Raw genomic sequence first — 25,058 nt, 5'->3', positions numbered from 1 at the left:
ATTGCTATATTTGTTAATAGTTTCTAGAATTAGTCTATTATGAAAAAATATAAAGGCCAACTAAAAATAGTGTAAATCTGAATATGTTGCTTATGTTGTATGGGTAAAGCTATTGGACAAAAGATGTGGTATACAGATTAAAAGGAAATGGATTGGTTTCTGTTGTAATCTAACTGGAAATACTGTTACCTGACATTGTAGAACTGTTTACATATTTGTATGGTAGAGCTGGAAAACTGATCAATTATAGAACTGGCCGCCTTGGAGATCATATGATCTGTGATGGATATGAGTATACTTTCAGTAAAGCTTTACTTTCCTGAGTCCAGTTAAAATAACAGCCATAGTAACCATGCTTAAAAATAGTTTTGTGAGCATTGTGCATAGAGTTGCGTGTGGTTTGTAGCACCAAGCATTACTGTGTAAGATTGATTGTCATGTGACTTTGATAGTATTTTTATTTTTTGCTTTTGAAAAATGACATTCTGCTATAACCTTTATTTATTAACAAGCTGAAATTCCTACTGGCATTAATGTGAGTGTTCACTTTCTCTGCTTTTGTCATGAATTACAGGAGAAAAACCGAGATCATGTTAGGACACGGATTGTTCTCCCTACTTGTGGAAAGGCTGATGCTTCACGCAAACTCATTCACCATGACCACATACAATGTCTTATTTGAGGTTGTAATATTTGTTGAGTCCAGTGGCCCTAATTGACTGAGAAACACTGTTAGGATATTTAATTCATGTTTATTTCTGATAGATTCCAGATGATCAGGGGTCTCAAAGTCCCTCCTTGAGGGCCGCAATCCAGTCGGGTTTTCAGGATTTCCCCAATTAATATGCATGAGATCTATGTGTATGCACTGCTTTCAATGCAATTTCTCTCTCAAGGAGGGACTTTGAGACCCCTGCAGATGATGGTGGCAATTTAGCCAGGTTTGCTGTTAAGCTTTTGTAAGCCAACTGCTTGTTAGGAAGTGTTCATGCACAAAGCTTTATTTAAATGTTTATACCAAAAGCAATGTACCTAAAAGTTGCAAAGATAAATTGCACTGTGTATTAGCCCAGTCAGTCTTCCTTCTGACTTGATCAAGATGGCCATGGAAAAAAATGTTGGTGCCTAATGAACAAGTCCAGAGCAGCTCTTCAGCAAGAGATTTCAATAGTGGTTTTCAAACATGTAAGAGCTCTTTCTTGAGCGTGTATACAGTCGCTTGTCTCCTTTGTGGATACATTCTAAGCCCCCAAGTATGGGTATTATAAAGCAGCATGTAGGACACAAGTAGCTTGACCTTACTCCTTTCTTGCCTCCTTTGAGTGCTTCCCTAACCTTTATTTTGGCCAATTGACAGATTTTGTTATAGAGCATGCAATGTTACATTCTTGAAAGACAGCATATAGGAGAGACTTTAGTACAAAGACAAATTTGATAGAAGTTGTTAATGAATTGCGAGTGGTTTGGGTGGGGGACAGTTGGCATTGGTAGTGTCATTGGATTTGGCCTCGGCCTTTGATATGGTAGATCATAAGCTCATAGTGTATAGATTATGGTCAATAAGGATTTGGGGGTAAGATGTTGTCTTGGTTTGGTGATTTGTTTGGCTAACTGGACATTTACAGTGGTTGGTGGGCTAGAAGAATCTTTGGTTCAGTGCTTAGATTGCAGGTGCCCCAGGGCTTGTGTTTATCTCCTATTTTATGTTTATTGGCCCATTGGTTAGTTTGGTTATGGAGCATAGAATTAGTCCTTACGTGTATGTGACTGATCTGTTGCTGATTACGAGAGTACAAAAGACATATATGGATTTGTCTGTTTGGCATGTCTTTCCACTATTAAAGTTTGGTTGAGCATGCATAGTATGGTGTTTTGAAAAGAAGATAGCATGTTATAAACGGACAAAACAGAAGATGCCCCTTGTCTTGGGATACAAACAAAACAACAAGGAAAGACAAGGGGGATGTCTTTACAATCAAAGCAAGTCTTTATTAGAAACAGTAGGTCTTAACAAGGATCCCAGTTTCGGCGTATAGAAGATGCCTTCTTCAGGGGACACTTTGCAGAAATGATGCAGATTCAAAATTACAGCAAAGTGACCCTGAAGAAGGTGTCTTCTATATGCCGAAACTGGGATCCTTGTTGAGACTTACTGTTTCTAATAAAGACTTGCTTTGGTTGTAAAGACATTCCCCTTGTCTCCTTGTTGTTTTGGGTGCATGTTGTGCCATGTCGTTCAGTGGATTTGTTTGGACATTTTTTGACTGGCATCATTTTGGTATTTGGGAATAGTCATTGAGAAGTTGTCATTTACTACTTATGTTGATAATTTTGTTTGAAGTGAATATGCAGTGTTAAGGAAGTTGTAGTTTGTATGGGGGTTGATTGATCGGCAATCTTTTTTTATGCTTCTGCATTTGTTGTTTATGATTGGATTATACAAATGTGGTTTTGATTGGATTGGCTACTGCAGTTCTGCATAAACTTCAGACGCTGCAGAATTTAGCAATAAAAAATGTTAGGTGGTGGAAGTAGATACAATCATGTTACCATTGTTTGTTTCTTATCTCTGGTTACCTGTGTACTTTTAAGTGCAATTTAAGATTTTGTTTTAACCCATAAGGTGGTGCATACAGATGCTCCTGAACCTCTATGTAAGTTAGTAACACCATATGTGTGTGGATAGATGCTGTGTTCCAGTGCTTGGGGACTATTTGCAATTCATTCTGTTTTTTATCAGCCACCACTTTTGTGGAATGCTTTTTTTGCACAGTTACAGGAGGAGTGTTTTTTTTAATTTGCTTTAAGAAACAACTTAAGACATATTTCTTTCAACAAGCCTTTCCAGGTCCACTGTTGGAGGGAACTCCCACTTATTTTAGCTCTAGGTTTGTTTTGGGTTTTTTCTTGTGATAGGATGTTTTATATTGGTGGTTTGCTGTGAGATTGCTGCAGCCATTGTAGTGACAGCCCTTGACACAGTAATACAGAACACAGGTACCTCGGAAATCAAGTACATGTACATTGAGTTTGGTTATGAGGTAGTGATTGAGACTCGTGCTCCATCCTCAGGACTGTGACATGCTTTCTCTGTAGCATTCCTAGCTCTGGTAGGACTGAGGAGGAGTCCGACCCAAGGATGGAAAGTTAGTCCCAGAAATATTCTGTTGTGATTTGCATTAAGGCAGTGGTCTCAAACTCGCGGCCCAGGGGCCACATGCGGCCCGCCAGGTACTATTTTGAGGCCCTCGGTATGTTTATCATAATCACAAAAGTAAAATAAAACAATTTCTTGATCATATGTCTCTTTAGCTATAAATGACAATATTATTATTAAGACTTAGCCAAAAGGAAAGATTTATAAACTATAAAGAGTTTTACCTCATGCAAAATTGTCGTTTCTTTAATAAGATATTAACTATTTTTTTCTGAGGCCCTCCAAGTACCTACAAATCCAAAATGTGGCCCTGCAAAGGGTTTGAGTTTGAGACCACTGCATTAAGGGTATTGAGAGAGAGCTGTCCACTGGTATCTCTATGTGTATACTGTATGTGTCTTAAAAGAAAAAAGTTCCTTTGCTGATGTAATTTCTTCCTGTTCTCTTCTAGATCTTAATTGAACAGATTTGCACACAGGTAGTGCATAAGCAGCATCCTGATCCAGACTCCTCTGTGAAAATTCAAAATCCTCGTAAGAACTAATTTCATTAAAAAGCATGTGGATTTTAGTATACCATTTATTCATATTCAAGACATAGTCCTGTGATCTGAAATGACATCTTGAATGTTATCATTATTACTGATATGGGGGATTTTAAATCTTTAAGCCGTGGAATTCATTAAGTCCCAAGATACCTGTAGTATAAGCTGCCACTGTCTTCTGGTATTCAGCAGTAGGCAGATAGAATGGCTAATAGGCAAGAGCCCCTCTTGGCTTGATTAGCAACGTTAGTCTTCATTAAAGGTCAGCCTCTTATTGCTTTTCTTTGTACTGAGTAAAATGTTGGCTTAGACTTTGCCTAACAACCTCTGTTTTGTCTGCTTTGGAAAACCAGTTTCCTTTGCTGTCAAAATTGTATGTAATTTAGTACGTCAAAATTAAGTGTAATTTAGTACGGATGTTTTTGTCATCTGGATGTTTTAAAAAGGATTTTATTTTTTTCATGAAGGTTTGCATGCACACAGTGTATTTTGACTTAATGCCTTTTTAGGTTCCAGCAGAGCTCTGATTGCATTATTTAGTGAAGTCAGCCTAAATTACAGAGAAATAACATTAACCTCAAATCATTATCAGTATAAAAGCACGAAATATGGGCAGGAAAAAAGGTACCTGTCAACTGTAAAAAATTTTTATATAATAATTCTTTGATTTACTATTTATATTTCTTAAACATGAAGGATTTACTGAACTTTCTCACTTTGTTGCTTTTTATCTTCCCCTCTCCCCCCTCAGTTCTGTGTGTGTATATGTATTTGACTTTTGCTTCCTGTTTGTGTGTGTTCTCTATTTGATTCATTACCAATTATATGGGGAAAATGGGTACACAAATTTCTAATGGGGTAGAATATAACTATTTGTCTGGGATATATCATATGACTTGGCGATCAGACTGGAACCTAAACTATGATATATAATTTAAGGACAGTGGCTGTTATCAAGGATAGAGGACGGTTACCAGAAATGAGGATCTCTGCTTCCAGATTTAGCAAATTTCATTTATTTAAAGCTAATAAATTTACTTATGATTGTACCATAATTCTTTGTGCTGTTAAGGCTCTTTAGCTACAAAGGGATGGTAGAAATTCTGGTTTGAATTTGATTAAAATTGATTTTAAATCAATAATCAGAAAATCTTGATTTAAATCATGGTTTTCTACAGAAAGACTTATTCTTGCTTAATATTTACAACTAGATAAAGGCTTCTTTAAAAAAAAAAAATAATTCAGATTAGTTTTACATTTATAGTAACATAGTAAATATTTAAAAAATTACCGAGGTTATACTATTAGAAATACATAGATCACCTCACAGTAATCTCATAATTATTTCCAGTTTAATAACATTATAATATATATATTCTTGTATTTACTTAAACATCCTTGTTAACTGATGAGATTAAGCAACATATCTTTAAAAAACAGTCTATTAGCCAGGTCCCTACATTTATTTATTTTTATTTACTCAGTTTTCTATACCATTCTACCAGGGGAGCTCAGAACGGTTTAAAGAACGTGTTTCAGGTACTGGAGTATTTTTCCCCATCTGTCCTGGCTGGTTCGCAATCTATCAATTGCACCTGGAGCAATTGGGGTGGGGGGTGGAGGGAGGGATTAAGTGACTTGCTCATGGTCAAAAGGAGCAATGCCACACTCCCATGAAAACATTAAAATACTATCTTCTGTAGCTTACTCATCTTCATCTTCTTGTTTGTTCATAATCTGGAAAAAAAACAACAACATTTTCTGTTTTCAGGGTACCAAACGAGTTCTCATTTTTAAATGAATTGGTCCAAAGGAAGAGAATATTCTTTCTATACCAACAGAATAAGCTACTGCTGTTAAAAATGAAATCATTACTTCTAGTGCAATAAGGATGCTATGCTGAACCAATGGTCTTCCATCTGCTCCTGTGAGTCCATTTCAGAAAATACTGATCATTGCTTTCAGCACCTGCTCTCTATTGTCCCCAGTCAGTTATTTCTTCTACAAGTGAGTGTGCAGGAGCAACTTTGATCTGCTCGATCTTCTTTTTTGTTTGTTTTTAAAAGTATATTTTGCATTTTTTTTGCAGTCTTAATGCTTTTGTTCAGCTCCCGTGACTGCCTAGCCTGCGTGAGAGGAGCAGACTTTAGGCTGCAGCTGTCAGGTGGATCTTTCGGGGACCTGATCAGCCAGCCTGCTTGAACTTTGGAGCTCAGTGTTTTCCCTTTGTTTGCTAATTCCTTGATCAGGAGTTCTAGTGCAGGCTGAATGGGCACCAATTGCATTTCTTCGGAGTACATACGGTGTTGGCTGCACTTTCCTCCCCATCCTCGTGGTGTTTGGATTCTGGGTGTTAAAGGTGTTAAGGCTCTTCTGGTTGTGGCCTGACTGGCAGCTGAAGACTCAAGAGGCAGCTTTCCTGCTGGCAGGGGTCCTCTGATTTCCAGCTACTCTGAGAGGAGTGTGGCAGGCTATAGCACATCTTTCAAGCATCTGGTCTGTGAGTAGGGCTGCCACAGCTCACAGGGCAATTTGGGGATGGAGTAGGGTCTGAATTGGAGGTTTTTGTGGTTCTAACTTGAAGCCTTGTTCCCCTATCCCAAAAATCCTAAAATCGCTGGTTCTGGCTGTTCTCCGGTAGAGCTTGAGCCGTCTCTTCAGTGAAAAATTCTGGTGGTGGACTTTTTGGATTTTTTCCAGTTTGATTTTTAAATTCTCAAACTTCTTCAAAAAGCCTTGTTTTGAAGTTTAGCCACCAGGGATGGAGTCATCTTGCTCCAATAACGTGAAGTTTGTGCTGGTTGGGCACTGGAGAAGCACCCTTGTGTCACTTTTTCCGCCAGGCATGCTGGTTAGGCGGGGACCTCTGGTTCAGCCTCTGACCATCTTAATAATGCTGCCAAATGACTGTTGGGACGGTTAAGGACAATTTTGCTCACGCAGAGTCTCATAATTTGACACCAGTATCTAATAGAGGCACTGATGGCCCCAAAGTGAATAGTAAGTGCTCTAACCTTCCTTTTGAAGGGGATAATTGGTCCTCTATGTCCTTTACACCTGATTTTGTGAACTGGTGCACCTATCGGGTCTGCTAGAAAGTGACCATCTGCGTTGCCTCCCTGTGTTTCAGCGTCTGCTCCTCAACAGAGGCCTGTGTCTTCCTTGGACACTGACAGCTGGTCGGACAGTCACTGAAGATTATCTGGACGCTTATCCTCTTTTCACAGAGTGAAGCTTCAGTTAGAGATGATGTCACACTGGGTGAAATGGATCAGGGTCTGAGTGCTGCTGTGGACCAGGGCGAAGAGTCCTCTGTCTGCTGCACTGATGGATCTTCTCATTGAGGCTCTGAAGGAGCTGAAAATTGATCCTCCTCAGCCTACTTCACAATGTTCTCTTTTCGGTGGAATTCACTCTGGGCCTATCATCTTCCCATGGCATATGGATATGAAAGTTCGGATTTCTGAGCACTGGGTGAACCCTGAGGGCTCCCGTAAGTTGGCTAAAGCTATGTCCAAGTTATATCCTATGAACCAGGAGTTCCAGAAGATGTTAGCTATGCCTAAAGTGGACTCTATGGTGGCTCAGATGACCAAATGCACATCTCTTTCCAGTTGGGGAATGATGCTTAAGGATCAACAGGATTGCAGACTAGACATGTTGCTTCAAATGTAGCTTGAGGCATTATCTTTGGTGGTGAGGGCTGTGGAGGTCCTTGTCCTTTGTGGCTCAAGTGTACCATTCTAAATTGCATAACCTAGAAGGTGTGCCTTCTGATCTCCTTCCCAGCTGTTGCTGGTGGGAGTAGACTTATGTGACTGATGCTCTATATGATCTGCAAAAGTTTTGGCTTATTCTATATCTGCTGGCAGAATCCTATGGATCAGATATTGGACTGGGGCAATATGCTGTTTGGCCAGGGGTTGAATGACCTCATGGCCAGTGTCCAGGACTGCTGTCTGAAGTCTCTTTCTAAAAGACAGGCCCATGGGTCCTTTGGAGGCACATGCTGTTCACACCTTTTCTCCAGGCAGAGATTCTCCAGGAATAGAAAATCCCAGGGCTCCACCTCCCCTTCAGGTGGGCAACTCAAGAAGTTGCAATGATGCCAGGTCTGCAGCCTTTCTGTGCAAGATTGGAGGCAGGCTGCAGGATTTTCAGGAAGCCTGGGTGGCTATCATGACTGACCAATGGTTTCTGGAAGTCATCAGGAATAGCTACAAGTTGAAGTTCGCCCCCCCCCCCGCCTGGTTTGTGGACTTACAGGCAGACTGGAAAAAGCAGCTCATGTCCAGGTGACCCTGCAGAAATTGCTGGACATTCAGGCGATCGAACAGGTATCAGATGTGGATTCGGGCTCTAACATACTTTGTCATTCCCAAGAAAGGCTCAGAGGACCTATCCTGGACCTCAAGTACATCAATGCAGCTTTCAAAGTGCCTCATTTTCATATAGAGACTCTCCAGTTGGTCTTTGTTTCAGCACAACCGGGGGAGTTCCTGGAGTTGTATATCCACATCCCAATATTCTTGGATCATAGATGTTTCCTTTGCTTAACATCTTCCTTATCTTGTTAGTGATTCCTTGGCTATAGCCCCCATCCCCTCCAAACCTTCGCCAAGGTGATTGGTTGTGGTTGTTCACATCTTCAAACTAGGTTGGCTTGTCCAACTTTATTTAGATGACTGGCTCATCAGAGCCCCCTTACAGGAGGAAGCAGAGAGGGCGGTGCAGACTGTTTTGATGATCCTTCAAAGTCTGGGATGGATTGTCAACTTGATGAAGAGCCAGCTGCAACCTGTCCAGTCCCTGGAGTACCTGGGTGTCTGATTCGACACGAAGAAAGACTGGGTGTTTCTTACAGAGGCATGCAAGCTGAAACTTGGGAACCTAATCTCAGCTCTTCTGGTGCAGCAGTCTTTGTCGGCATGGGATTATCTTCAGATCCTGGACTCGATGGCGGCCACGATAGAAGTGGTTTCTTGGGCGAGAGCGCATATATGCGCCCTGCAGTGCACCCTTCTCGCTCACTGATCTTCTGCAACGGGACCCTCTGCATGGAAGCGGTGGGACTGTTGGATGATAATGGAATAAAGGGAGTGCTAAAGGAGGACAAAGCCATACCAATAAACTGAACACATTTTTTGCATCTGTATTTACCAAAGAGGACATACACAACATACCGGAACACGACAGGCTATACGCTGAAGGCGAAGACGGGAAACTGACAAGGTTGACAGTTAGTCTAGAAGAAGTATGCAGGCAGATTGATAGGCTTAAGAGCAACAAATCCCTAGGACCGGATGGCATCCATCCAAGGGTCATTAAAGAACTGAAAGGGACTATAGCTGAACTGCTTCAACTAATAGCCAATCTGTCGATTAGATCGGGAAGGATTCCGGAAGACTGGAAGGTGGCAAATGTTACGCCAATCTTCAAAAAAGGTTCGAGAGGAGATCTGGGAAACTACAGACCAGTGAGTCTGACTTTGGTACCGGGGAAAGATGATAGAGGTGCTGATAAAAGACCGCATCATTGATCACCTTGACAGACACAAACTGATGAGGACCAGTCAGCACGGCTTCAGCAAAGGACGATCTTGCTTGATGAACTTGCTGCACTTCTTCGAGGGGGTAAACAAGCAGACAGACAAGGGAGACCCGGTCGACATTGTATATTTGGATTTTCAGAAGGTGTTCGACAAGGTTCCACACGAATGACTACTTCGAAAAATTGAGAGCCATGGAATAGAGGGTGAAATACTCAGGTGGATTAAAAACTGGCTAGCAGACAGGAAACAGAGAGTGGGGGTAAATGGATAATACTCGGACTGGAAAAATGTCACCAGTGGGGCGCCGCAGGGCTTGGTACTTGGACCTGTGCTCTTCAACATATTCATAAACGATTTGGAAATGGGTACGACGAGTGTGGTGATTAAATTTGCAGACGATACAAAGCTATACAGAGTAGTGAGGATGCAAGGGGATTGTGAAGATCTGCAACATAACCACGCTCGAGAAATGGGCAGCGACATGTCAAATGAGGTTCAACGTGGATAAGTGTAAGGTAATGCATGTTGGTATCAAAAATCCCACACACGAATACAAGATACTAAACTAAACTAAACTAAACCTTAGGTTTGTATACCGCGCCATCTCCGCAAGCGCAGAGCTCGGCACGGTTTACAGAGTTAAGAGGAAAGGAACTACAATAAGGGATAAAGGAGAGGGACTAAGAGGAAAGAGAGGGACAGAATACTGGAGAATAGGAGGTGATTAGATTTTTGCAAAGAGCCACGTTTTCAAGTGTTTGCGGAAGGATTGGAAGGAGCTTGAGTTTCTGAGTGGGGATGAGAGGTTGTTCCAGAGTTCTGTGGTTCTAAAGGGGAGAGATGTTCCAAGTTTTCCTGCGCGGGATATACCTTTTATAGAGGGGAATGATAGTTTCAGTTTTTGGGAGGGTCTGGTGGAGTGTGGTTTTGAGGAATTCCAAAAGAGTGGGATAACGGGAGGAAGGATGCCATGTAGGATCTTGAAGGCTAAGCAGGCACATTTAAAGAGGACTCTGGAGTATACTGGGAGCCAGTGAAGCTTGGAGAAGAGTGGGGAGACATGATCGAACTTGCTTTTTGCGAAAATAAGCTTAGCTGCGGCGTTCTGAATAAGCTGAAGTCTATGGAGGTTTTTCTTAGTAAGGCTTATATAGATGGAATTGCAGTAATCCAGTCTAGAGAGGATAGTAGATTGAACGAGGACGGTAAAGTGAGAATGATGAAAGCAGGATCTCACCTTTCTCAACATATGAAGGCAAAAGAAGCATTTTTTTATCAAAGAGTTGAGGTGATCGTTGAAGGAGAGAGAGGAGTCTATGACGATGCCTAGGATTTTACTTGAAAACTCAAGCAGAAGAGTGGGTCCAGAAGGTAATGGGATGGAGGTGGGTAAATGATCTAATGTTGGGCCGAGCCAAAGTAGTTTTGTTTTGGACTCGTTCAGTTTCATTTGGACAGATTGGGCCCAGGATTGGAGATTCGTAATACAAGTGGATATGTTCTCAGCGAGGTTAGAGAGGTTTGAGTCGGTCTCGAGGAGGATGAGGATGTCATCGGCGTAGGTGTAGAGAGTTTCCAGGGGGGATAGATGAAGGAGTTTCAGAGAGGACATGTAGATGTTGAAAAGGATAGGAGAGAGGGGGGAGCCTTGCGGGACTCCGCACTTCGGTTTCCAGGGGGGGGGATGAAGTACCGTTTAAGTTAACAGTGTAGGAGCGGAAGCGTAGGAATTTCGAGAACCAATCTAGGACTGTGGAGCTTATGCTTATTTCGGAGAGTTGGAAGATAAGGATATCGTGATGGACGACGTCGAAAGCTGCGGAGAGGTCGAATTGTAGGAGAACAGCGAATTTGTTGCGAGAATGGAGTTGTTGCACCTTAGAGATTAGTGAGGCCAGAAGGGATTCGGTGCTGAAGTTGGGTCTGAAGCCAAACTGGTGGGGTAGGAGGATGGCTGGTGGGGACAAGATGTGGGGGACAAGATGTCTGGGGCAGTACTAGGAAAGACCTCCCAGGAAAGAGGCCTGGGAGTACTGGTTGACAAGTCAATGAGGCCAACCTCACAATGCGCAGCGGCAGCGAAAAGGGTGAACAGAATGCTAGGAATGATTAAGAAGGGGATCACGAACAGATCAGAGAGGGTTATCATGCAGCTGTACCAGGCTATGGTACGCCCTCACCTGGAATACTGCATCCAGCACTGGTCGCCATACATGAAGAAGGACATGGTACTACTCGAAAGGATCCAGAGAAGAGCGACTAAAATGGTTAAGGGGTTGGGGGAATTGCCGTACGGTGAGAGATTAGAGAAGCTAGGCCTGTTGTCCCTTGAAAAGAGGAGACTTGATCAAAACATTCAAGATAATGAAGGGAATAGACTTAGTGGATAAAGACAGGTTGTTCACCCTCTCCAAGGTAGAGAGAACGAGAGGGCACTCTCTGAAGTTAAAAGGGGATAGATTCCGTACGAACGTAAGGAAGTTCTTCTTCACCCAGAGAGTGGTGGAGAACTGGAATGCTCTCCCGGAGTCTGTTATAAGGGAAAACACACTCCAGGGATTCAAGACAAGGTTGGACAAGTGTTCTTATGTTCTTATGTCCTGGACGACAGTGGCCTGCTGCAGCTTGGCCTAGTGGCTTCGTCCTCAGTCACTGTCCTCAGGGATGCCTTTACGGATTGACTCCTGGACCATGCTGTCAGCCTCCTGGGCTGGGGAGTTCAGTGCAGTGTCAGTGGTCCTCATTGCAATGCCATTGGTCCATGAACAGGCTGGAGCTCCAAGCCATCTGGTTGATGCCGATTCAGTCTCAGCCCTGGTTGTCAAACAAGGCTGGCAGGGTGTTTTCCGCCAATGCAACAGTGGTGACTTATGTCAATAAGCAGGGAGGCACCCAGGAGTGTTGGCCTCCAGAAGGAGGTGTGAGCCTTTTCAATTGGGCGAAAATTCATCTTCTGGCTATTACTGTGGTTCACGTTGTCAGCATGAAAACATACAGGCAGACTTTCTCAGCAGATACTCTGGACCCAGGGAAGTGATCTCTCTCACTTCTGGCATTCTAGACCATTTTCGACTGTTGGGGCCATCCTACATTCAAAATTATGGCAATGGCGAGAAACTATGCGATTCTTCAGCTGCAGATATGAGTGAGGAAGCACTGGGATCGATGCATTGGTTCAGCCTTGGCCAGTGGATGAACTCCTGTACATGTTCCCTACCTGGCCCATGATGGGGAGAGTCCCAAGAAGAGTGGCCAGGCATCTGGGATGGGTTGTCTTGGTGGTTCCAGAAGGGCCCCAGTGTTCATGATATGTAGACCTTGTGTATCGTCAGATCAGGCCCCATTCTGAAACTTTGGCCCTTCCAGTACCTCCTTGCTTAAGGTCCAATCATTCTGGAAGATATGGAGCTCTTTGATCTCACAGCATGGCTCTTGAGCGCTCAGAATTGACCTGAAAGGGCTACGTGGATCTGGTGGTGTGCACGCTTCTAAGAGCCAGAAAACCTGCTACATTTGCCGCATACACAAAGGCATGGGACACATTCCAATGTTGGTGCCAGAAGGAGCAGCTGTACCCTGCCATGGCTTCGGTGTCAGCTGTTCTGTCTTTTCTTCAAGAAGGTCTGGATATGGGGCTGGCGGTTTCCCCCCTGAAGGCTCAGGTAGCTGAAGTTTCCTGTTTCAGGTTACAGGGTGCCAGATGCTCTCTTTACAGATTCTTTTGAGGCTACGGCCCCCTGTTCACAAGCCCTGTCCGTCCTGGAACCTGAACATTGTACTGGAGGGGCTCTCGTGGCCTCCGTTTGAGCCTTTATAGGATGCCTCCTTTATGGATCTGACTATCAAGATGGTGTTTCTGGTAGTCATTACATCTGCGCACTTCATCTCCGAATTGCAGGCTTTGTTCTACAGGGATCCTTAACCTATGTATCACAGAGGCAGAGGTTTCCTTGCGGACTGTTCCCTCTTACGTGCTGAAGATGGTTTTTGTGTTTCACATCAACCAGGAAGTTCGACTTCCAGCTTTCCAGCTCTCAGAATCTAGGAAGAAGGACAAAGTCTTGAAGGTGTTGGTTGTCTGGAGGGCTATTTTACGTTACCTGGAGGTTATGAATGACTTTTGTGTCTTGGACCACCTTTTCTTATTAACAAATCTGGCTAAGAAAGGGAGACCGCCTTCCAAAGCTACCATTTCATGATTAACTAAGTCTGATATTTCTTCGTCCTACGTTGTCTGAGGTAGGCAGTCTTCCTTTACTATTCAAGCACATTCGATGAGAAGGATCGCCTCTTCCTGGGCTGAAGCCAAGACAGTTCCGACAGATGAGATTTGCCAGACAGTGACTTGGTCATCCCTTCACATATTCACCAAATTTTATATGGTGCATGTGGCTGTTCAGGAAGACTCCTCTTTTGAGGCCTAAATGTTGGGAGCAGGTTCATCTCTCCCACCCGGTGTTTCAGGGACTGCTTAGGTACAAATCTTGTTTCAGCATATCATCCCTGTTGCACTGTGAAAAAGCGATTAGATTCTTAGCTTGATAATATCTTTTCCAGTAGTTAGGGTTGGTATGCTGAATGCCCTTGCCTTTCATAGTCAATGCACCTGTCTGGACCACCCGCTGCTGGAAGGCTTCATCTCTGATTTTTCTACCAATTGTACTTTTGAAGACATTGTATATAGAATGTATATAGTTAGGGATTTCCTCTGGGTTCTGGTTAATAAAGAATATATATATATATATTTTTTTTTTTTTCCTCTCCATAGCATGATTATGAGCTATGTGTTTGGATTTACGAGCAGATCAGTCTTGTTGGGGGGAGTCTCCACGTTCTCTTTGTCCTGTTCTCTCCTGTAGTGTAGTTGCCGGCTTTGAAACTGAGGCAACTGGGGGCAACAGAGCAGGGAGAAGGAGGAGGTGCTGAAAGCAGTGATCAGTATCTCCTGGCATGGACTCGCAGGAGCGGATGGAAGGCTCTTGGTTCAGCATACCATCTCTATCTACTTGAAAAGATATTATCAAGGTAATAATCTAATCTTTTTCAACAGCCTCTAAATCAGGGGTGTCCAACCTGCATGCGGCCCCGTGAAGTATTTTATGTGGCCCTGGTTGAGGGCGATGCAGTGTTTTCCTCTGCTGCCCCCCGGGTGTTTACCATCTTGCCGGCTCCCTCCTCTGTCTTGCTGCAGCATTTGTGCAGTCCCAGAAACATTTTTTCGGCCAATGCGGCCCATGGAAGCTAAAAGATTGGACACCCCTGCTTTAAATCCAAATGCTTAATAAGTGATCTCCACCAGTTCATGAGTGTGGCTTTCTTTAAAGCATCATTAGTAAACATATTTCTTGAATGATTCCACCTTAGATCTGAAGTTTTTTTTAATAGTTGGCATAACAGATGGATGAATCCTGGATACCCATGTTATAGCTAACCCCTCTTCTTCAGCACTTAACTATGGATTACAGTTGACCCTGGTACCGGATATGGACAATATTTGCAAGAAAATGAACTGGAGACAGTGTTTGTCCCAATCATATTTTTAATGATTGTAATTTAATTCTGTCATTGTGCAGTTCTATTTTTAAGTGCTCATGCAGTTCCTTCCAAATTTCAACAGCATCAGCAATAAAACAGCTACTTTTCTATATTTTATTTAAAGCTTCAGAAATGTGTTTCAGAATTCTCAGGATATCTTCAACATTCTCTTAAGCCCAGTGTTGAGTGTTTTGGTTTCTCTTGATTTTGTTCACAAACTGTCATCAGAATAGGCCGTTTAGCATCAAGAGTTAGCTTGGTTCTACCCATTCTTTTTAGAGCTGCTGCTGTAGCAGCAGCAAAATGAATGTTTTGGAAGTATTTAGCAATTCCATGGACATTAGTTTTTATTTCTGAGACATTGAAGTCTTAGGCTAGGAGGTATAGCAAATAAGCACTGCAGCCATATGTTGTTAGCTTGGTATTCTCTTCATGTGCTTCTAAAATTCTTCTCATCTTGGATGAGTTCTCTACGGAGGTCTCCAACCTCATAAAAGAGAAGAAGAGAGCATTCATCTCCTTCAAACATTCAGGGAAGCAGGGATCCAGAGAAGACTATCTGGCCAAGTCAAGAACCGTCAAAACAGCAGTCAGAGAGGCCAAATTGCAGGTGGAGGAGAATCTAGCAAAGAATATCAAAAAGGGCGATAAAGCATTCTTTAGGTATATTAGTGATAGAAACAGGAACACAGGAGGGATAGTACGCCTTAGGAAACCGGACGGGAACTATGTAGAATCGGACTCCGATAAGGCTAAACTGTTAAATGAATACTTTTGCTCAGTTTTCACCCGCGAGGCGCAGGGATCCGGCCCTCAACTACCAACAGGGGATAGCTCGATAGACCCGTTTTGCAGCTTCGAGATAACGCCCAATAGTGTCTACAGTGAACTATCCAAACTCAAGGTTCACAAAGCCATGGGGCCAGACAACATACACCCCAGAGTACTCAGAGAGTTAAAAGACACCTTGGCGAAACCACTATCAACACTCTTCAATCTCTCCCTTAGCAAAGGAAAAGTCCCGCTAGACTGGAAAACGGCTAATGTCATTCCACTCCACAAAAAAGGAAGTAGGACGGAAGCTACGAACTACAGACCAGTGAGTCTCACATCAATAGTAAGCAAACTAATGGAAACTCTAATCAAACACCAATTGGATGCGGTCCTTAACGAGGGGAATCTGCGAGATCCCCGTCAACATGGGTTTACAAAGGGGAGGTCCTGTCAATCCAACCTGATCAGCTTCTTTGACTGGGTGACGAGGAAGCTGGATATTGGGGAGTCCCTGGATGTCGTGTACTTGGATTTCAGCAAAGCATTCGATAGCGTACCACACCGCAGGTTGTTGAGCAAGATGAGCTCTATAGGTTTGGGAGATACCTTGACTACATGGGTGGGGGACTGGCTAGGAGGTAGACTTCAGAGGGTGGTGGTGAATGGCTCCCCCTCCGAAACGACAGAGGTGTTAAGTGGAGTGCCGCAGGGCTCGGTCTTGGGCCCAATCTTGTTCAACATCTTCATAAGGGACTTGGCTGAAGGGCTTCAGGGTAAATTAACGTTATTCGCCGATGATGCCAAATTATGCAATATAGTGGACAAGAACACAACAGGACCTGACAACAAATCCAAGACCGATAGTATGGCACACGACCTCCTCCTACTGGAGAATTGGTCCAGGACCTGGCAACTAAACTTCAATGCCAAAAAATGCAAGGTCATGCACCTAGGCAACAGAAATCCATGTAAGACTTACACTCTTAATGGTGAGATCCTAGAGAGAACTGTAGCGGAACGAGACTTAGGGGTAATCATCAGTGAGGACATGAAGACTGCAACTCAGGTGGAGAAAGCTTCATCTAAAGCCAGACAAATCATGGGTTGCATACGAAGGAGTTTCGTTAGCCGTAAGCCCGAAGTCATAATGCCATTATATAGGTCCATGGTGAGACCCCATCTAGAATACTGTGTACAATTCTGGAGACCACATTACCGCAAAGATGTGCTGAGACTAGAGTCGGTCCAGCGAATGGCCACACGGATGGTCACGGGGCTCAGGGATCTCCCGTATGAGGAACGGCTGAATAAACTGCAGCTCTACTCCCTTGAGGAACGCAGGGAGAGGGGGGACATGATCGAGACATTCAAGTACCTCATGCGCCGTATCGAGGTGGGGGAGGATATCTTCTTCTTCAAGGAACCCACGTCAACACGAGGGCATCCATGGAAAATCAGGGGAGGGACATTACATGGCGACACCAGGAAATACTTCTTCACCGAGAGGGTGGTGGATCGATGGAATGGTCTTCCGATGCAGGTGATTGAGGCCAGCAGTGTGCCTGATTTTAAGGCTAAATGGGATCGAAAGGTGGGATCTCTTCGCAAAGAGAGGTAGGGGAGGGTCATTGATGTGGGCAGACTTGATGGGCCTTGGCCCTTATCTGCCGTCACCTTCTATGTTTCTATGTTTCTTTGTTTCATTGTTTGTGATTAAACTGCATAATAGACATTTGAATTTTGGTTCAAATTTTATTATAGTTTTTGTTGCTAGTTCCTGTAAGTATTCTGTTGTATGTGCATTTCCTGATGTTTAGGGATTTCAATTGTTTCTTCATGAAAGCCCATTCCCTTCTGTTTTACAATCATATACAGCAGGATCATTGGGGAAATTACTCTACCCATCAAGATTTAGGTTAACAATTTTATCATCTAGAACTATTGCAATTGCTCCATTTATCTGTCATACACTTTATCCAGCAATTTCCCTTCAACATCTGCTCTATTGGATGGACTGTATCCTGGTCTTAGTAACTGAACCATGTTAATGAAGTGTGGGTTTTTAATCGGATGGAAAGAAAAGTATGTCAAATAAACAAATTAGGCAATTTTTTCATCAGTTACCTCTTTTTTTTCTAATCTGCTAATTTTTTTTTTTTAAATCACAAACTTACCTGTGGTGGTTCCTGGATGGTTGGATTATATATTTTTTAGGTGATATACTGTGGATATATGATTTATTGATGCAACTGAAACACTATACTGGACAGATAAGTTTGAAATTATAGAACAGGAGAATGGTGATCTTGAAGATGGATAGTTTCCAAAATTGTTTAGGTTGATAGATTTCCCTAAACATAAAAGTCAATGCCTACCTTACCCATAGGTAGAGAAACCAAAGTATTCCCAAACTGGGTCTCTTTTACGGCCTGCTACCATTATAGGTTTTCTCCTCCAAGGACAGAATAATATAATAAACTTCAAGCTCTAAGGTACACACAAAGATCCCAAGACTTGTGGAGTATTCTGTTCAAAAGCTTTCACTTTCATTTTTACTGACTGTCCTTCCTGCCTCACAATTAGCTCTTTGTGCAGGTATATAAACTTAGCAATTAAGAGGTAAGGGGTTGATTTCTGTGCACATCAATTTGCAATGGAGCAATGGGGCTAAGGTCTTTCTCAACTCTGTATATTTTATAACATTTTTGCTGTGAAGAAGCATGTTATCTCTGTAGACATAAATTCACAGTTTTGAGAAATACAAAACCAAGCATCTATGCTTATATCTTTTAGATATGTCATGGGGCAGTTTTTCTGAATGGATTAATAGAATTCATTTATCAAAAAATTTAAACATACAGTTAGTTTCATGCTACATAATTAAAAACTAATCCTTATGTCATGATTAAATTTTGGACTATAATGTATCTTAGAGATCTATCTTTAGATAGATTTTTCCTCAAAAAAAGCATTTTATAAAATAAAAATCTGATTTAAATTAAAAGAATTAATTGATTTTTCTCCACCTTGTGTGTAAAATAGTGGGAGGAGTGATAGGATTGTGAGGCCACTAGAGACAAAGTATCTGAATATAATTTGTACAGTACTGCGTACATCTAGTAGCACTATAGAAGTGTGTAGTAGTAGTAATGTTTACAAACATTTCAGTGCTGTAATCCTCCCACTCAGTATTCCTTGCCTCTCTAGCAGCCAGCAAAACTTTCTACTTATCGGCGGAGTGATGAAAACAGGCAATATTATATGGCTTGTAACTGCACTTTGAACCCAGTACCCTACAAATGAGCTTAAAGTTCAAAATGAAGCATATCCCCCGCTTTCATTATTAAGCAGATGTCTCTGCAATCTGTCCTCCTGACACTCTGGAACCCATCACAGCCTATGTCCTTCTAGAGCAGTTCTCAAAGTCTGCAACATTTAAAAAAAGGTAAGTCTTTGATTCATTGTAAACTGCTTTGATACTTTAGTCTTAAGCAGTATATCAAGCAAATAAATCAAATTAAGAAACCACCTCATTAATCTTCATCATCTCAGCTACACATTATAGTTCCTCTGTGTCCTCACCACACTCCTCCAATTTGCCTTCTGTCGCCTCCATTTGACATTTGATTTTGTTTATATCCATCAGCAGCTTTTCCATACAGCTCTGGAGATATGCCAATGTGCTGTCTCAGTTTTGAGATCTTCATATTACTTAAGCAACCCCTTACACTTGGGAGTTGATCTACTTTGAATTCATGTACTGTCTCATTGCTGCTCCACTTTCCTTTTGCTGTCCTCTGAGCTGAATCAGTGTTTGTATAAACCACTACGGCACCTTGGTGTGCCCCAAAGAGATTCTGGGTGTGTCATGAGACATTCTAGAATTTTACTTTATTTTTAAAAATTCCTTTCATAAGTATACACTAGAATAGATGACATGTACACAAGAGTCCGACAATGTTATGAGTGTCTGTGTGCGTAAGGATACAACTGCCCAGATAAGTATCATTTTTTGACGTAACTGGTCCTTGAAAACTAACGGCAAGCAATTTTTATTTTTATTTTTTATGCAGTAGTTATCCTAACTTGAGCAACAATGCAATCAAGGCTTTGTTACGTTTGGATCTTCTTATCTTTGAGAACATGGATTTTCATCTCTGACAGAAATTAAATTGGAAAAAAAAGAACGACGGTGGATGATGAAATGTGTGTTTGCTTGTTGACTATCGAGCAGTGTTTTGAGTTAATTTGCATTAAAAAACAAGCACATCATCGCATTGATTAGCAATTCCATTCTGCCTACTTTAGTTTCACCGTTGTTACAATTGGCCATATGTAGCTTAAAAAACTTTAAATAAATAACTCAAATTTAAGTTTTTGTTAGTTTTGCAATTTTATAATTTTAATTATAATGTGCCACGAAAAACATTTGCCCTGTTTTAGTGTGCCTGAGCTAAAAAAAAAGTTTGAGACACACTGGTATAAACAAACGACTTGAGATCTGGGATTCTCTTGTTGGCAGGTTGTTACATGTTAAATGACTTTCACTACCCATCAGTAACACTTTGCTTCTCAAAGGCTAACTATAGAAGTATTTTTAAAGAAGACTCCTGCAATGTTGGGCCCCTTTAAGCTGCTTTGCAGTACAGTGATGCCAGTTTTTCCTCTCCCTTGACACAAGATATCTTAAAATCCCAATATCTATCCTAATATTAAAATTTGATATGAAATTTTCTTGGGTTTACTGTGAGGATAGGTTCATTAAGCCTATAGTTCAAACTAAAAAGGACAGCCAATCGTGTCTTTTATACTCAGCTTGTTGGATACATATGTGTTAAAGCTATTCAGCTTGTCTTTAAGGATTTGTATTTTCATAATTATATATAGATATTTTCAGTGTCGTCTTAGATAAATGGAGAATTCAACTCTTTCCTAAGTCTCTTTATAGATGTCCATTTGGATTTGATTTATTTCATTTGATATACCGCTTGAACATAGGTATTATTCGGTTTACAATAATAAATATAGGAATTGAGCTATTCTCTGTCATGAACGGGCTCACATTCTAATTAAGCATACAAGAGAAGACATTAACATTATAGAGATATATAATAAGAGGGAGGAAAAGAAAGTACCTCATGGAAAGTAAAGAACATTGAAGGCATAGGAAAAAACAAAAAACAAACCCTTAAGATTCAAGAAAGTGAGTATTATAAGGAAAGATAGAATAGTTAAACTAACAATCTAAATTTATAGCAGGAAAATGAGAAAGATTAAAAATTAAACTGAAGTAAACTCTAGACCATTTATAGTTCTGAGATTCATTATGGCCCAATAGACATCAAAAATCTCAATTTATCATCTAAGAAAGGCTAGTGCCAGATACATTATTTAGCTAGAGACATTCGTTAATGGACTTCGAATGGATTAAAAGTGAAGATGAAAAAGAATAAGCTTCAATAGTTTCCGGAAGGAGGAGTAAGATATTCCCTCAAAGAAGTCATGAAGTATGGAATTTCAAAAGTAGGGACCCGCATCTAAGAAGGCTTTTTTCCTTGTTGCTTTAAGTTTTATTAATCTAGAACCTGGGATTTCAAATTGGTCATGGAAAGATGATCTTAGAGTTCTGTTGGGTTGATATTTGATTAGTTTTTTATGTAGATAATCGGGAAGTAAGATGCTAGGCTTTGAAAACCAGGCAAAGTAGCTTGAATTCAATCTACTTAATTAGAGACAGCCAGTGCAGCTTAAATAATCGGAGTAATATGGTCACAGATGCATCTGTTAGGAGTCTAGCTGCAGAGTTTTGAATTAGCTGTGTGATAGATTGGCTATGCTTGACCCTAGAAATAACGTGTTAAAGTAATCTAAGCGACTAGTAATGAAAGCATGAGTTAATTTTGTTAGATTATTTAGAGAGAGCACAGGTTTTAGTTGCTACAATAGTCTTAGATGGTAGAAGCACATTTTTACTACATGGCTTATTTGCAGAATGAAGCTTAATTCAGAGTTACAATGCATTCTTAAAGTTAAGAGTTCATGCTTGAGTTGGATGGGTTTGCCGGCTAGTTCAGGAAGTTTACATAGTGCAGATTGGCTGCGTGATAGCCACATGATGGATGATTTTTCTGCGTTAACAATTGGGCTATTGTCTGCAAGCCAGATGTTAAGATCAATCAGTTTGCTATTAAGGTCAGAGAGCACTTCTTGATTGTTACCCACAAATATAAGTAGTTGAATATCACCCACAAAGATGTGAAATTTGATGTTCCATGACTCTAGTAATTTCGCTAAAGGAACCAGATACAAGTTAAAGAAAGTTGGTGATAATGATTCTTGCAGAACACCTGACATAACAGATTTGCTGGTAGACAGTTCATTGTTCCAATAAACTGAACAGGATCGGTTAGTGAAGTAAGAAGTGAACCATTGCAGAACTATGGAATTCAAACCGAACTCTCTTAAGTCTCTGGAGAAGTTTCAAAGGAAAGGCCCTGCTGGGGCTGGCCTCAAGTAGTCCATTTTGAGGCTGCTTCAGGTAAGGGAGGGAGCGAGGAGGTTTGCGGCTCAGGACTGCCACCTGCTTCTACCACTTTGGGGCTGGAGGGAAGGTGGGGGGGCTTTGTTGCTCAGGACCGCTAGAGCTTTGGGGCTGGAGGCAGGGGGTTCCCATCTCAGCTACTTGGGGGCCTAAGGGAGGGAGGGGAGATTTGTGGCTCAAGATCGCTGCTGTGCTGGTGTGGTGCTTTGGGTCGGGAGGGAGGTAGGGTTCACAGCTCAGGACTGTTGCCACTTCAAGTTCTTCAGGGCTTGAGGGAGGGAGGGGGTTTTGCGGCTCAGGACTGTTGCTGCTGGTGTTTTGGGGGACATTTTTTTTCCACTGGCAAATTAAAAAAAAAAAATAAAAAAAATTTGACGGTTGGGTGAGGGTGCTGGTTAACCGAGAGCTGGTTAACTGATTCTACTGTATTTTGACTACATGATTGATACTTGCATATGAAGTAGGTTATATAAATGTTGGTAGTCACATATGGAAGTACAGTTATTATTGGTTATTTAGGTAGATTATATAAGTATTTTATCTGTTCTTGGCCAGCTATACTCTTTAGAATATATGATGATCTCTCTGTGCTTATTGATAAAATATCAATGAGACCATTGGGCAGCACTATGAATTTGTGTTGGTATAGTGACTCAGCCTACTCTGCTTAATTCTGAACCATTGTTTTCCAGAGATGCTGAAAGTGATTGCAACTCTTCTGCGCACCTCTTCCCCTTCTCCAGAAACTATGGAGGTTCGACGTGTGTTTCTCTCTGACATGATCAAGCTTTTTAACAACAGCAGAGAAAACAGGAGGTAAGGTTTAGAGATTCTGGATGCCTGTTAAAACTGCTTTCGGTATCCAACATAATTTATATGGTAAGAGCTAACAAGGAGTTCTGTGAACAGTTCATGATGTTTAATTCATTCTGGTACAGAATATTTATGCATGGTTGATTCCTTCTCAATGTCAATGCAGCTTTTGACATGCTGAATATCAATCATAGAGCTGCCTTTAAAATTCTTAGTTGCATCACTGTGCTCTGTCCTTTCTGAAATTTCATTCTCATGTTTTTTGACCAATGGGATGTTTGATTCATTTTATATAATTCTTTCTTTGTCTCTAGGAATCATAATGCTACAAAATAGGTTTGAAAAATGTCCACATTTTGGCATATACTTTGTTTATGTCTCTTGGATAAGTTTGAGCCCAGCATCATATACCTATAGTTAGGATTATATGCATTATTTAAACTTGTTCACCTTTGAGTTTATGTGCCATGTTGATTTAGGGTGGCCCAAAAAATCAATTTAATGAGTCTATTTTTGTACTATGTCCAACCACTGTTGTGTCAAATTATAAGCCTTTTGGTGAACATTTAGAGGTCACTCAATGATTTTTATTACATAAAATGCAAGTATAGAATTTATTTTAATTTTCCATCTAAACCTGAATTGTGAACAAATGCACATGGAAAGAAGCTAAATTCCCTAGCAACAGCAGCAGATGAATCCAGAGACCAATGGGATAGCTCACATCTACCAGCAGGCGGAGATAGAGAAACTGATTAACAGGTGGTCCTATTGGCTGGCACTCCTCCTGTTTATTCAGTATTCTCTATCTCCCAGCAGGAAAATGTCGCTATTCAACTAGCTCCTGAATTCTGGCTGTGGCTGGAACTTTATTTTCTCCTGTTGAGGTTTCTCTTCAGTGAGACTGCCATTCTGTTTCTCCTGTTGAGGTTTCTCTTCAGTGAGACTGCCATTCTGTTTCTCCTGTTGAGGTTTCTCTTCAGTGAGACTGCCATTCTGTTTCTCCTGTTGAGGTTTCTCTTCAGTGAGACTGCCATTCTGTTTCTCCTGTTGAGGTTTCTCTTCAGTGAGACTGCCATTCTGTTTCTCCTGTTGAGGTTTCTCTTCAGTGAGACTGCCATTCTGTTTCTCCTGTTGAGATTTTCTCTTCAGTGAGACAGGGGTGTCCGGCTGAACAGTGCCTGCTTTAGAGGTTATACTTGGGCCCCCCTTGTCCCTGCCTCACCCTCCCTCCATTGATAGAGGGTCTGCCTGGGTCTCCATTTTTTTCTTCTTTCCCTTTCTTGCAAAAATTAAAAAAAAAAAAAGAAACCCGGATACTGCATTCTGCCAGGTTTGTATTGGACAACCGACGTTTACTGGCTTCACTCAGCACTATCCCACTGCTTGTGCTTGTCTTGTCTGTTCAGGCATATAAGGCGGGTTCTGAGTCGCGTGAGTACCACGGCTGTAGTTTGTGTTCTCCCCACTGCGGTTTTGTTTGGGCAGCACTGACATTTGGTATTTCAGTTGTGCTAAGTGGGCGCAGTTTGGTGTTATGTACATTCAGATTTGGTTGGGCTGCACAGCCATTGAGTATTTCAAGTTTGCAAGTATGTTTTTTGGAGGCCTCCGGTTTTGTATCTTGCAAGCCATGGCATGGCTGACATTTTCCCGCGTGCGGGCGGGTTACACTTCAGCTCTTCTGCTTCAGCAGAATCAGGTTTCCGGGGATGTACTTTTCAGCGGGACTGAGCTCTTTGTACTGTCGGCAGTGCCGCAGCGTTGTCTCTGGCTGTGCATTTCATCAGGACCGAGCTCCTACGCTGTCGGCAATGCCGCAGCGTTGTGCATTTTCTTGGGACCTAGCTCCTACGCTGTCGGCAAGCCGCAGCGTTGTCCATTTCCTTAGGACTGATCTGCTTCGCTGTTGGCTGAGCCGCAGCGCTTCATAAGGCTGTTTCTTTTCGGTGGGCCGTTCTCCTTAGCTGTCGGCTGTGCCGCAGCGCTGCACGTGGCAGTTATTTTTGGCGGGCCGAGATCGTTCACTGTCGCCTGAGCCGCAGTGTTTGCCAAGGCGTTCATTTTCAGTGGGACCGAAGTGCCTGGGTTGTTGGACATAGATGGGCTCGCTGTTCCTTTTTGTTCTATATTTAAAAAAAAC

The 25,058-nt window shown here is 41.9% G+C and overlaps 1 protein-coding gene across 7 annotated transcripts in view; it reads left to right on the top strand.

The window, feature by feature from the left end:
• Positions 1-25,058, top strand: part of LRBA (LPS responsive beige-like anchor protein) — a 1,301,884-nt gene that overhangs the window by 138,607 nt on the left and 1,138,219 nt on the right. For all 7 annotated transcript variants that reach the window (XM_033940548.1, XM_033940584.1, XM_033940558.1 and 4 more), the window contains exons 19-21: positions 575-683; positions 3,609-3,690; positions 22,795-22,918. In XM_033940548.1, coding sequence (XP_033796439.1) covers positions 575-683; positions 3,609-3,690; positions 22,795-22,918 — 315 coding nt within the window. The remainder of the gene's footprint in view (positions 1-574; positions 684-3,608; positions 3,691-22,794; positions 22,919-25,058) is intronic.

Source organism: Geotrypetes seraphini, chromosome 1 (genome assembly GCF_902459505.1).
Source record: "Geotrypetes seraphini chromosome 1, aGeoSer1.1, whole genome shotgun sequence".
NCBI classification, from domain to species: Eukaryota; Metazoa; Chordata; class Amphibia; order Gymnophiona; family Dermophiidae; genus Geotrypetes; species Geotrypetes seraphini.
Note: the sequence above shows the minus strand (reverse complement) of the source record. Positions and strands in the feature narration are given on the sequence as shown.